General features: G+C 50.5%; 1 protein-coding gene across 11 annotated transcripts in view; it reads right to left on the bottom strand.

The window, feature by feature from the left end:
• Positions 1–13,761, bottom strand: part of TBC1D14 (TBC1 domain family member 14) — a 101,204-nt gene that overhangs the window by 8,662 nt on the left and 78,781 nt on the right. For 9 of the 11 annotated variants that reach the window (XM_036853748.1, XM_036853741.1, XM_036853744.1 and 6 more), the window contains 3 exons: positions 13,037–13,108; positions 12,212–12,340; positions 9,566–9,675 (listed from right to left, as the gene is read on the bottom strand). In XM_036853748.1, the coding sequence (XP_036709643.1) occupies positions 9,566–9,675; positions 12,212–12,340; positions 13,037–13,108 (311 nt within the window). Of the gene's footprint in view, positions 1–1,263; positions 2,314–9,565; positions 9,676–12,211; positions 12,341–13,036; positions 13,109–13,761 lie in introns of those variants that run through there. The other 2 variants (XM_036853747.1, XM_036853745.1) reach the window with 2 other exon arrangements.

Below are 13,761 nucleotides of genomic sequence, written 5' to 3'. Positions count from 1 at the left end.
ACCCAGCTCCCGCCACCAGTAACAGAACCAGACCCTGAACCCATGCCCTGAATGTCCACAGTGGGCCACGTGCCCTCAGGCAACATGCTGAGGAGGACAACCTACCTTTAAAAGGTACAACAAACCTTCAGCCTGAGGGTCTTACTGTCTCAAAAAACAGAAAACCATCTCATTACTCAGTCTAGAAAACACAGTTCAAGGGACAGCCAAGATCTTTGTTTCGCCTCTCAGTCTGAACATTATCAATTCTATCTAGAAGACATTTTATTTTTAAAAAATGAAAAAGAACTGACCTAATCCCCAGTACTACTTACCTGCCAATTCAGCAGTGGAAATCAAACCTTTACATCTTAAAAGCAGAGTCTTAAGCAAAAAAAGATGGGAAAATTGAGTGGCTATAGGCAAAGAGGGAGAAAAACGACAAAAGAAATTTCTCAAACATAATATTCTCAAGTTCAGATTTGTGTGTGGGTCTTCATAAACTACTTCAGATATATTTTGAACTTTATAAAATTAAGCGAACATACAAATGATGAAGAATGCCACATTCATCTGGGACACAGTAAGTTCTATACAAGTGTTATTATTACATTTTAAAAAAATGTATACCAAAAATGATACATATTAAACACATTAGAAGTATGTCTATAGGGAATGGAATGGGGATGGGATAAAAAGGAATAACTACAGACAAACAAGAGGAGCCTTGCGTTAGATAGTGACACTAGTTTACCATGAACTCAGAAGTATGATTAATTTAATCATCTTCAATTTACATTTTTTTAAAAATTCACAAGAATTTACCAATCAAGCTGTTATCAACCATTTGCTTTACTGAGTTGGCAAATACAGATTATTTGCAGGTAGCATTTGTGGTAAGTCAACGGTTCAAAGTTCAAAAAACTCACCCTGAACTTAGGATGAACTTAAGATATAAAAACTGGACTTTCATGGTGGCACAGTGGTTAACAATCTGCCTGCCAATGCAGGGGACACGGGTTCGAGCCCTGGTCCGGGAAGATCCCACATGCCGCGGAGCAACGAAGCCCGTGTGCCACAACTACTGAGACTGTGCTCTAGAGCCCGTGAGCCACAACTACTGAAGCCCACGCACCTAAAGCCCATGCTCTGCAACAAGAGAAGCCACCACAATGAGAAGCCCACGCACCGCAACAAAGAGTAGCCCTTGCTCGCCACAACTAGAGAAAGCCCACACGCAGCAACGAAGACCCAACACAGCCAAATAAATAAATAAATAAGATATAAAAACTACAGCCAAGCCCAGCCCACCCCAAAAAGAAAAAAAAAAGGGAACGCCACCCTTAATGCTTGTGATGCCCATCTGCTCGATCCTGCCAACCATCCTAGGCATTCCCATTACTCCATGAGGTAACTTCTGAGATCTGAGCCCTGATGATTCTCATCAGGTCAGTCCATTCATCATAAATATTTTTCAAAGCCTGCTCTATGCCAGTCCCTGTTCTTTGTGCTGAGGCTATACAGCATTGAACAAAACAGACAAGTTTCCCTGCCCTCAGGGGTGGAAAGGATATGCACAGAATGTCAGATGTTGATTTAAATAGAAGCAGGGGTGGGAGATTGGGACTGCCAGTTTGGGTGTGTAAACAGGACGGTCAAGGAGAGTGCATCACTGAAAAGTGACACTTCCATAAAGCCCCGAAGAGGAAGCGGCAAGGCAGGAGAAAGGGTCAGGGAAGTATCCAGACAGAGGAAGCGTGAGTTCACGAGCTCTGAGGCAGGAGTAAACCCAGCACATGCAAAGAAGAGCAAGGAGGCCGCTGGGCTGAAGCCAAAAACAGCCAAGGGGAGAACACGAGGATGCCCGTGGGGCCCAGGGGCCCAGCACACAGGACCTTACAGGCTGTTACAAGGCCTGCAGGTCTCATTCTATGAGTGGAGCATCTGACCAGGGGAGGGGCCTGTCCCCTGTGCTGGGAAGCGCCTGCAGGGGAACGCAGGCTTCACTGGGCGACCACTGAAACAATCAGGCAGGTCAGCACAGCACGGCAGCAGTGGAGGCGGCCTGAAGCACAGAGACTGTGGACAGACTCTGTGATGGACGTGTCTCACGAGAAATGCAATGAAGGGGTCTAAGATGCAATTCAAAGGATGGAGTTCTCGTTTAAGGAGATGTGGGATCGCTGGTTTGGACAGGAAGGTCAGGAGTTGAGTTTGAGGCACGTTAAGTTGGTAAGCCAGACATCCAAGCGGATAGATGAATTCATCTGGAGTTCAGAGGGCTCTGGGCTGGCGACAGTTTGTGTATAGATGGTATCAGATAAAGGAAGTATTCTAGAATCAGAGAGTGAAGAATGTCAAATGCTGCTGAAAAGTCAAATAAGACTGAGAACTGATCACCAAGCACATACTTCATGCAGAAAAGTATGAACTGTGCCATACACTATCATTTACTATTTTTTAGGTACTGAAATGGAATTCTTAAGGCCTTGAATGTTACTGTATCTTAAATAAAATGTGCCTTTCAAAGAAAAACATTTAAAAATTTTCCCCTGGCAAATGTCTACTCATCCACAGCTCAGCCTAGATGACCCTCTCTGGGAAGGCCGTTTCCTGGCCCCTGGGCTAGGCTGGGTCTCTCCCGTTAGATGTTCACACTGCACCTCATACATCCCTTTCATAACATTCATCGAATGGGGATGGACCTCCCACCCCAGCCACCTTCCGTGCTCTGAGCCTCACAGGCTCTGGCAGGCCTCCCAGCAGTCAGCTGCCGGCCCCCCTGGGATCCAGCCCGGGCCACCTCCTGCTCGACACCAAGAGTCCAGGGTCACTGCCTCCCGGACGGCCAGCCTCTGAGCAGCGAGGTTGTTCTCCTGCCCCCTCCCCTTCAAGCAGGGCCGCTCGGATGTGCTCCAGCGTCCTCAGGCTCCCTCCCTCTCCTCCCATCTCCCCTTTCACTGGAAAACCATTCATTACCAGCAGCTTTCAAATGCTTGACTGTATTCTAAACCACATTTAGACTCAAAACCAGCTGTGAATAGGACACTGAAACAATGCCCTCCTGGTTTCCTCTCAGAAGAGTGGTTAATCAGACTCCATTCGTGCGGGTGAAGAGCCACTCAGCTCCCGTGGGGCTGAGGTGAGCCGCACCAGCCCACAGCCCACAGCCCAGGAACACGAGGGCTGCTGTGTGCACAGGGCCCGCCCTGCCTGCAGTCCTGCAAGGTGTACTCTGGGCTTCATCCTGCTCCAGCCAGGATGCGTGTGGAAGAAACAGGGGCGGACGGTGAAAGCCCCACGGGCCTTCCCGGGACTGCTGGTGTTCTTCTCCCATGGAGGAAGAGAGAATTCGAGGATTTTTCCCCCCCAAGACATGTTTGCTTTTCTCCCCTGGACCACTGCATATTACTGCACTGTATATCAAAGATGATAGTTTCAGGTACCGATTCAACTAATGCAAAAAAAGGTCTCTTCATATTGCTAAACTGATGAAGTGGCTATAGGCTCATAAAAGACAACAAACACAAAGGGTGGGTATCTATTTCCCCCTTAATGTAAGAGGAACAGTTTCTGCCCTGTCAAGCCTTCACAATTTCCAGAAAACATTCTTATCTGGCGAAGCCTGATCTAACTGCTTGCCTGCAAACAGGGGGCACGGTCAGGGAAGGGAGACGGGGAGGGAGTCCACCACTTCCCAAGCCGGGCGCGGAGGCGAAGCTCCTTCTCAGAAACCAGTGGTGGGAGAACGGACACCCACCCGGGTCTGCTCCTCACAGGCCCTGGCTGCGAGTAAAACAGAGCCGCCAGGAAGCACACACTTCCCGGGGCTGGGCGCTGCTTTACAAGCTCCTACCTGGATTACCCAGGTTATTCCTTGAGGAAGTACAACAATCGTCTCCATTTTACAGGGGAAGAAACCACAAATAAAGGGAGGCTGTAGGAACACAGACTTAGCCTGAGGTAAAAGACCAAAGGTCACCTAGCAGTCTCCCTCATGGAGAAGCCACCATCAGAGACGTGGACCTTCAGGGCCTGACATCACCGATTTCCAGCTGTGCCCAAGTTTTCCCACCCTGACCAAGTTCCTAAGGATGAGCCTTTGTCCCCAGAGCTGGCTTTGGAAGTGGCCCTGAACCCCACTCCCAACCCCAGCATGGTGCTCCCAGCGCTCTAGAAACTCAGACAAGCAGGGAAGACGCTGCTAGATAACTACCTAGCCTCCTTAGATTTTGTGAGGATTAAATAAAACAACATTAAACACCCACCGCAGAGATGCATTCATTAAAAAATTGAAGGCAGTTGTATGTGTGTCGGTTCAAACTTAATTAATAAGCCCAACCCCTGCCCCAGTCCTGGAAGCCATCAGCCGGATCCACCTCTGAGCCCCCAGAGCACCCTCTAACTTGAGGCCAAAGGTGTTCTCACCTTAGGTGCCAGCACCAAGCAGTAGGTAAACAATGTGACCCCTGCATTAGCACCTAGGCTCCATCCCAGCCAGGCTGCGGTGCACTGGTGACCACAGGCCGTGCGGGCCCTTCCTGCGAGCAGCTTTCCCACCTGCGGGCTTGGAACCCCCCTCCAGCCCTCCACACGCGCTGAGGAGGCCCCCGCGTGGGCCAGATGCTGCTCCGGATGCCGGGAGCTCAGCGAGACAACCCCACCCTGGAGGAGTTCTCAGGCAGACCCGGAGGTTAGAAGCTAATGGTGAGGGGCTTCCCTGGTGGCGCAGTGGTTGGGAATCCACCTGCCAATGCAGGGGACACGGGTTCGAGCCCTGGTCCGGGAAGACCCCACATGTCGCGGAGCAACTAAACCCGTGCACCACAACTACTGAGCCTGCGCTCTAGAGCCCGTGAGCCACAACTACTGAGCCCGTGAGCCACAACTACTGAGCCCGTGAGCCACAACTACTGAAGCCCACACGCCTAGAGCCCGTGCTCCGCAACAAGAGAAGCCACCGCAATGAGAAGCCCGCGCACTGCAACAAAGAGTAGCCCCCGCTCGCGGCAACTAGAGAAAGCCCGCGCGCAACAACGAAGACCCAACGCAGACAAAAATAAAATGAATAAATTAATTTAAAAATAAAATAAATAAAAGCTAATGGTGAAATGTATGCAAGATGCGATGGAAACTAAAATCTTCCGACAGCAATTTCACCTTGAACCTGCCTTTAAGGTAGAGACTGAGTGTAATGACAGGATCTCCAAGTATCACCAAACGTCATTCAAGAAACATTAATCAGGATAGAGAAAGTTCTGCTTGACTCTTTTACTAATTCAGGATTATATATTACAAAGCCTACTCACGCCTCCGAATAATTCTGCCGTTTGACAGCAGTGGGAAATGTTTTGGTAAGTTAAATGACCACATGTCAGTCCTCTGCCTGAACACTCAAAACTCTGTAGGAAGATGAGCACAGCGGGCAAGACCCTGTTGTGACCCTCCCGTCTCTGTGTGAGCAAAGAAGAGCGACAAGCACACTAAACAAGACCCCTTGCCAGGAAGGCGGCATCGGCAAGTGAATCTAAGTCTCAGCTGTGAAGCCTCTGTAACACTGGGTAGACGGCAGCCCCCAGTTCACGTGGGGAGGCTAGCACCCGAGTGAGCCTCGGGCTGGACTCCATGGATTTTAAACCCAGGAAGGGCCCCTCAGGAACAGATGCGTTCTTGGCTCTAGGACTCTGAGCCCAGCACGGGGCCAGGCACTAGGGACACAGAGGGGACTGACAAAGCTCAGTCTGTCACCGGAGCAGCAAGAAACCAACGATGCTCTCAGTGGGTCGGTGCCGTGATGGACGGAAGAATCAACTGCTGGGGTGGAGGGGAGAGAAAAGAGGATTCTGGAAGAATAACCCTCAAACTGGGCAAGACAATGTCCTATAAAGTTACAATGTTATAATCCAGGGGGTGGAGAAGCTGTCCTGGGAGTGAAGGACAATCCCTAGACGGCCTCTGGTGGGCAGACGGCGGGGCAGGAAAGGAGATTTTGTCATCTAATCTGAGCACCTACACAGCTCACCCAGGACACTCGGCGGCCGAACCACAGGGGCTCCACAGCCCTCCGACATGGACACGGAGAGTCAGCTACCGGCACCCTCTGCAGACCACACACACAGTGCAGCTCCACCAGGCGTGTGCAACTCAGGCCTTGATGTCAGGGGTGTAGACGTGGCTTTGGGAAAGTGATGTGATGTAGCAGAAGAAGCAAAAGCTCTGGAGAGAGACCGATCTGGACCGCGCACTACAGGGGTGACACTGGGTAAGGGGCCTCAGTGGCTTCCTCTGTGCTAAGACGGACCTGCTCCAGATGCTGTGAAGATGAAACAAAGCAATGAATGTCTCTGAAATGCCAGCTTCTAGGGCAGGTCCTGAGCAACACCTGCTCTTTCCCTGGGCCTCCTTCCCATTGCCCACCCTGTGTCTGATCTGAGCTTTTACCAAGAGCCTGAATCACTGCAGACCATCTATAAATGTGGACTGCAAGGAATAAATCATGAATGCATTCAACTTAAATAGTTACTAAAAGCCTGCGCTAGGACTGCAGATACAGGCAATGTTCTACTTGGTCCTAATTCTAGAAAGCAGTCAAGCACTTCACCAAGAATAAGCCAACACCAGCAGAGGCCTAGGCATCAAAGCACAGCGGGCAGCATTCACGAGGCATCAGGCACCAACTACATCACATCACAAAGGTCTCAGGAGAGGAATCCTTGGAGCTCCCTTTCATTCAGACACCCAGTGCTCTGCTCCACGTTCACTGCCCACGTGTCTGACGCACACCGTACACTCTCTCATCAGAGTGCTGATGCATCTTTGGAGCCTGAGCTCTGGGACCCACCTCGTGGGTTATGCTGCCTTATAACTAAATCCCTTACGAGAGGACTCTGTGGGGAAGCGCACAGGCTCTGGAGCAGGTGACTTGTGCCTGAACACCAGCGGTGCCATCCAGCTAGCCATATGACCTTGGGCAGGTCACTCTGCCTCTCTGGGCCTCAATTTCCTCACGTGTAAAACAGAGGTGTTACAATTCACTCCAAGGGCTTGTTCTAAGGGTTAAATGAGATCATGTGAGAAGCACTGGAGTCAATCAGTGTGAGTCCCCTTGGCCTCTGCCCCCACTGGATTACAGCCATCTTCGACCTAGAACGAAAACAGATAAACACTCTCCAGGACAGCGCTCTGCACACTGCCCGTCGTGACCATCACTGATCTCTTGCACTGTGACATCATCAGAGTGGATCAGCACCAGCTCTTTTTTGAACAAACAAAATAAGAAATTTCAGAGCGCTCTGCACATAGTAAAGGCTAGGTACTATTTCATAAAACCTGTCTCAGTCATATATATATATATATATATATATATATATATATTACATTGCTGCACACATGGCCACACACCGGGTCACAACATAAAATTTATTTCCTTTTGCAAGTCAGGGTGAAAAAAGTTTGAAAGACACTATTCCAGGACAGTGTTTTCCAAACCTCCCTTTACCCTGGAATCCTAAGAATCTAACTTGGGGGCCTAAAACAGATAAGGTAGAAGCTGAAGACTCTGGTCCCATGTGATCCTCTCCTAACACCCTCCCCGAGGGGTCATGGGCCCCAGGCCTGGGAATCTGTGAGGCCAGGGTTCATAGTCAAATCACAGCACAGGTGCACCAACAGGGGTGCAGAGGCACAGCCTATGCAAAAGCTGACTGTTCATGGTGTAGAGAAATCATTTGTTGGTTAAATTAAGGTGGCCTTTTAGGCAGGCCCCAAACACTCCCACCCGGCATAGCCAGAAAGGTGAGCCCAGCACCCCAGCAGTGGCCACTTCATGGCCTGATGTCTATACTATTCTGTAGTGACGCCAGCACTTGTGGCCTCAGATACGAGCTCTGACCTCCAAACCCTTGTTCCCAGCAAGAATTCAGCAGAGTCAGAACAGTCTCAGGGTTTAGAACAGAAGCAATGAAACGCCAAGAGTCCCAAAGGCTCATTCCCATGGGTGCAGACAAATCAGCTTTATTTAAGGGACTGAGCCTCGTTTCAGATGACATTCGGACTTCACCTTCTAGAAGTAAGCCTTTTGTCTCCTGAAAAAAGTGAGCCAAAAAAAAAAGAAAAATTCAAACCAGCTACACATTCCCAGCAGTTTTAGATTCACTGCGCAAATTAGTGCTGGAGCCCAAACGGTCCTTTCAGTCGAAGTACATCTTTCCTTCTGCACGGCAGGGTGGGGGGATGTAGGGTGATGACCTTACCAGGCCCTGAAAGGCTAACCATCTGGGTAGACAGATGAGGAAACAGGCTCAGAGAGGCTCCATGGCCCTCGCTCAGGCCACAGATAAGCAACGAGAGAGGCCGGGGGTCGGGCGGGACTGCAGGATTCTGGAGCTGACACTCCTCCTGTGGTGGGGGCCTGAGACACTGCCCCCTCTGTTCCCCCGGCTACCGCCAGCCTTCTCAACTGGCCCTCCGTGGGTGACATCCCAGCCTTTCCCCAGGCCACCACATCCACTGTGTGGGAAGACTTGCCGGTCTACCGCTCCACCCCGGAACTCTCTGGAAGCCTGTAAGTATACTCTGATGTCCGACAGGCTCCCTAAAGCTGCCGTGTCGCCGCATCCGGCCCCTCCGTGCTCTGATCTCAGCTGGTGGCACCAGCAGCCCCACGGGTCGCGTGGCCACAGCGCTTGCCCTGGGACCACAGCCTGCCCTCGCCAGCGCCTCTCCCTCACCACTCTCCACCCACTTCTGCAGCCTCAGCTCAGGCCCTGCTGAGCACAGCCTCCCTTCGTCTGTCTCCGCCTCCAGGCTCCCCCGCCTCCCCTAACCTAAAACTCACTTCCGACAGAACGCACCTCAATCCTCACCCCAAGCAAAGGACTTCAACCGCTCCCTCTGGCCCCGGTAATCCTGCCCGAGCTCCTCAGCTTGGCATCCAAGATGCACCAGACTCGGCCTCCCGAGCTCTCGCCTGCCATTCTCTGCCCTGTGCTTTAGGCTCCCACATCACCACACCAACTGCTGCAGCCCTGATGATGCTGCAGCACCGCATGCTCACGTCACGTCTTGGCTCAAACTCCCGTGTTACCTTGTGTACCTGACCCCTCGGCCTGTCTCCAGGGCTCGGTCCCCGCCCTGTTCCAGAGACAGCATTCATCCCATGCTGCGCAGCCGCGCTGTGCACGGACAGCCTCTCCCCCTAGACAGACGCTCCGGACAGGCAAGCGCCTGCCTGTCTCCGATCCCAGCGGAGAGCCCGCACAGACCTGGTGCTTAGTGACGTCTCGCAGAAGGAATGGGTAAACGGCACCTTGGAAACTGAGAGTCCAAGACACCCTTCTCCCCTGGAGGGAGTTCAGGAGGACCAGTCAGAGCCACAGGCAGTACTCAAGAGAGCAACAGAGCTGAGCAGGTGACCAGCAACACGGGGCTGAGGACACAGGGCGTATCACGCTCAGGGCGGCTGGGGAGACTGTAAGGCAGGACGCGGGGCTCAGCTGAACCCTGAGAGAAGCTGGCAGTGAGGAATGAAAAATGGGGGCACGGAGATGAGAAAACACTCTGAAAACACATTAAAATGCAGTCTTACCAATCGATTAGGTAGATGTCTGGAGTTAAGTTGTTTTTCTTGAAATGAGCAAATAATTTCGGCAAATTTTCTTCAAAGAATACCTCAAATGCAGCAAAATAAGTCAACATCTAGGGAGATAATGTGAAATACACTAATAAACTCATTATCAGCACAAGTTTCCAATCTACCCAAAAAAGTCAATATACTTAACACCTTTAGAATCTAACAATCATCTTCGTATGTAAATTCTCACACACCTTCATCGGCAACCCGAAACTAGGCACTACACAGGCAATTTCTAAATAAGCCCACTCTCTAACCTCATATAACGTTACCGACTATATCTTATCATTTCTTGCATTTGTAGATAACTGAAACCCAGAGCAGTTACGTAGCTTGCCTAATGAGGTCACATCACCAGCGTGTGGCAAGGCAGGGCCCTGAACCCATGCCTGTCCCGCAGGCTAGGCTAGGCTGACTCCTGATGGGCTCAGTCTTTTCTAAGAACCAGGAACGAATTAACTGTCGAAAATGATCTCAAAAAACACGCCTGCCTCCCTGCCGACCCGCAGCATTTCCAGAGGGTGTATAATGCTGATACTGAGGCAGGGCAACAGCGCTCTGGCTCAAAAGTGCAGCTCTTTTGAGGCACTGAGGGAGAAAATGCTGGAGGGAAAGGAAGCGGCCACAGCCTGTTTTATGAGCACATGCTTTTCAACTTCTTACAGGGTTTGCAGGGAAACGAAATGCACAGAGCAGCGGTGCGGTGCTGAAACAGAAAGAACAGCTACAAGAGGGTGGGAGCCATACGAGTCTGAGAGGCTGGATGCACGTGGGCAGATGGCAACTCCCGGATGTTGTCTGCACATCCTAACGAAGGCGTGTACGCTAAACCGGGGGTTCCCAACTGGGGGGAGTGTGCCTCCCGGAGGACGTCTGGCTGTGCCTCGGGACATTTCTGGTTGCTCCATCTGGAGCAGGGGTGCTACTGCATCTGGTGGGTAGAGGCCAAGGATTCTGCTAAACAGCCTCCGATGCACAGGACAGCTCCCACCGCGGCTATCCGGCCCCAAACGTCCACAGCGCTGCTGCAGAGAAACCCTGCTGGAAATGCAGGCCCCACTCAACGTTATGATTCTATGATTTTTTCCTTAATAATACAAGCTAAAGTGTTTAAGTACAGTTTTTATCATGTGTTTCCAAAGAGGAAGCTGGGGTCTTATCTTCAAAATGAGAAGGTATTTAGATGTAAATCATTTTATTATATATGAAGAGTTTTTTCCTGACTATGAAAGTAGTATCTGTAAAATGCTAACTGTGGAAAACTTATGAAGTACAGAAATGAATAAAGATCATCCATAAACACTGTTACTATTGTGGTATATTTCCTTTTATCGTTAAATATGGTAGCTATTATGGAATACGTTCTGTTTTACATGCTTTTGAAAAAATTAGCATTTTATCTTAAATATTTCTCCAATACAATTCTTTGCAATCAGTACTGCGCTGGATATATTTCCAGATTTTAAGGAACCATTCTGCATTCCCTTAAATCCCCATTTTTAAATGTTTTCATTTTTTACAATGAAAAATAATTTTAAATTTTATTGAATAATTACAAACAACCGTGTAATAACCACCTTTGTGCAAAGTGCCTTGCCCACACTTGAACTTTCTTAGAACCGATTCTTACGAGCAGAATTATATACCAACGCCATTTACTGCTACTGACATCTAACACCAAACTGTCTTCTAGAAGGACTCTGCCGATTTACATTTCCCTTCACAGCCAGCATTCAGCAGCAGCTTTAAAACACTTTCTTAAAAAAAAAAATGTATGTACGGCCTGAGCAAGAAATACTCAGGAGTCCTTAAGGTATTAAGGAGAAAAACTGCCTAGCTGATCTAAACTGTTAGATCGCTTTGGTCCTAAAGTACCGACGATAAATTAATTATCAGTGAACTATCAACAAATGATCAGCAAATCAAGACAACGTTAACTAAAAAGCTGATGGTCTGTTGAACGGGTGACTCCTCGTCTGGGCTACGGGAAGCAGAAGGGGTTCCGAGGCCGGCTGGTCGCGGACCAGCTATGCGCCTCGAAGGAACCCCGTCACTCCTGAGCCTCGCTTCCTCACCGCGCCAGGAGCAGGTGGGGCCTCCCCAGGGCAAGGACTGCCAACTCCTTCCTGAACACGCCGCCGCCCATGGAGACGCTGGTCTCGATCCCATCTGCCCTCCTGCGTACCAGCCCACCGCGTGAAGCAGCGCCCCGCGTGGCAGCGGGCAGCCACAGGGCCCCACTGTGCGACGGGCTATTTGACAGACCCTAACGCGGGGCCTGCGCCTGAGCTTCTGCTTGGACACAAAGTGTGTACGTTTGTGCAGGAGTCTCCCTCCTCCCTCACTTGAAGAATGTATTTTCAGAAATACTTTCTGAAAGAAGGTACTAAGAAATTCATCCGTATGGCTACTGACCACGTGTTTTTAAAAGTCCAACACAATGCCCCAAATGAGCCGCCATGTTACCTAGGGCGGCCTATTCTAAGTATCTTAGTGGAGGGAGAATGCATTCTTTTTCCCGCCGAAGAGAATGATTAGGCAACAACGCTTGCTGTGTGAGGACACAGCACCCAGGGCACAACACACACAGGGGATACTTACAAGGCCGTGGTCCACTCGGAAAAATGCCATTTGACAGGGTTTATTCAAAAGATTAGAAAAAGCAATGAAGGCATCTGCAGTATCTAAGTTCAAGATCAACACGGCCGCTATGAAGGACATGCCCTGAACCTGAGAGGAGAAGAGAAAGGGGCGTTAAACGAACGGCAGCCACCACGGTCAGAGCAGCTCTTCCATCTTATTGAAAGAGGAACCCAAGCACCCTCACGCTGGAAGGTCCCACACTGCGCCCACCCATCGCCACCCACCGGAGGCTGGACCGACAGCCTCGTGGATCCCGACGTGCCCTGACTCGGAACCAGCGCCCTCGCGCGCCAGCCGCCTGTGTGCGCTCCTTCAGTCCCACCCCTAACACGTGGGAAACCATAACCGCCCCCCCCCACCCCGCATCTGACACGCTGCCCTGCAGAATGTACAGCTTCCTGGTGCCGCAGAAATGTACGTCTGAGCGAACACGTCGCTCTATCTAAAGCCATGCATGCACACGTCTGCTAAGCCACAGCAACGTCAGCAGCATAGTTTTAGAAACTGTTACTGCTAAAAGCTTTTCTGATTTAACGCTGAGAAAAAAAAATCACATGCAAAAAATGAAAATCGAACCCAGTTAAAACGTAGTCAATGCCACAGAGCGGCCACGTCAGCTCCATTTCTCTACGAGGAAACTGAGGCAGGTCATTTACCGTGAGACTTTCCATACCCAACAAAAAATGGCATTCAACCCAACATCCGCAGCTACGATGCGCCGGGCAATATTGTGACTTTCTCTCTAGAGGAGAACATTATAAAATATTGGAAAAGTTCACTTACATAACCCACATCCGGTCGGTAACAAGTGTAAGCGCCCAAAATGCTGTGCAACATGTCGTGGTACGGGCCACCCTACAGGGACCAACACACCAGAGACACGCGTCAGCCGTGTTAGTGCTTGGGTGATGGATGTCGCCGCCACCAGGCACGCCTGCTGTTTCCAAGCAGAACTCGTTGCCAAGCATTATTTAGCAGCTCGGCGCGTATCGCGTGACTGGACAAACACCGCCTACCAACCCACAGCTGAGCAGGTCATCTGTAGCTCTGCCTACAAAGCTGCGCTGAGCGGGTGGGCCAGGTGTGAGCGCTGCGCTAGATCTACTCCCTCAGCTTGGCTGCTGCTGTGTAACTGTAGTTCCCTGGCAAGTTCAGCAGGTGGCCAGGTACCCAGGCTCTTCAGAGCCGGTGCGTGCCCACCGGCGCTCTGCCCCCCCAGCACGCCCCCACTCCTGACCACCCTTTCTGCCTCCTTTGCCCTAACGGCCACTGTCTGTGTTTCTTTTGTATTTTTCAGCATGGCAGATGCAGGAGATACACTCTAATTCTTAAGTCCTAATAGCTACCTTTTTATTCTAAGCATTCTCCAGCTCTCCCATCCCTCCAAGATTTCCATCTGTTCCTGTAACTTCTTCCGAAAACTTAAGTGTTGGAATTTCTTTTTGCTAACTGAGCACAGAGGTGTGCCTCGCACCGATGCTAACGTGTCTGAAGACACGGGGCTGACG

Source organism: Balaenoptera musculus, chromosome 5 (genome assembly GCF_009873245.2).
Source record: "Balaenoptera musculus isolate JJ_BM4_2016_0621 chromosome 5, mBalMus1.pri.v3, whole genome shotgun sequence".
Classification (NCBI taxonomy): Eukaryota; Metazoa; Chordata; class Mammalia; order Artiodactyla; family Balaenopteridae; genus Balaenoptera; species Balaenoptera musculus.
Note: the sequence above shows the minus strand (reverse complement) of the source record. Positions and strands in the feature narration are given on the sequence as shown.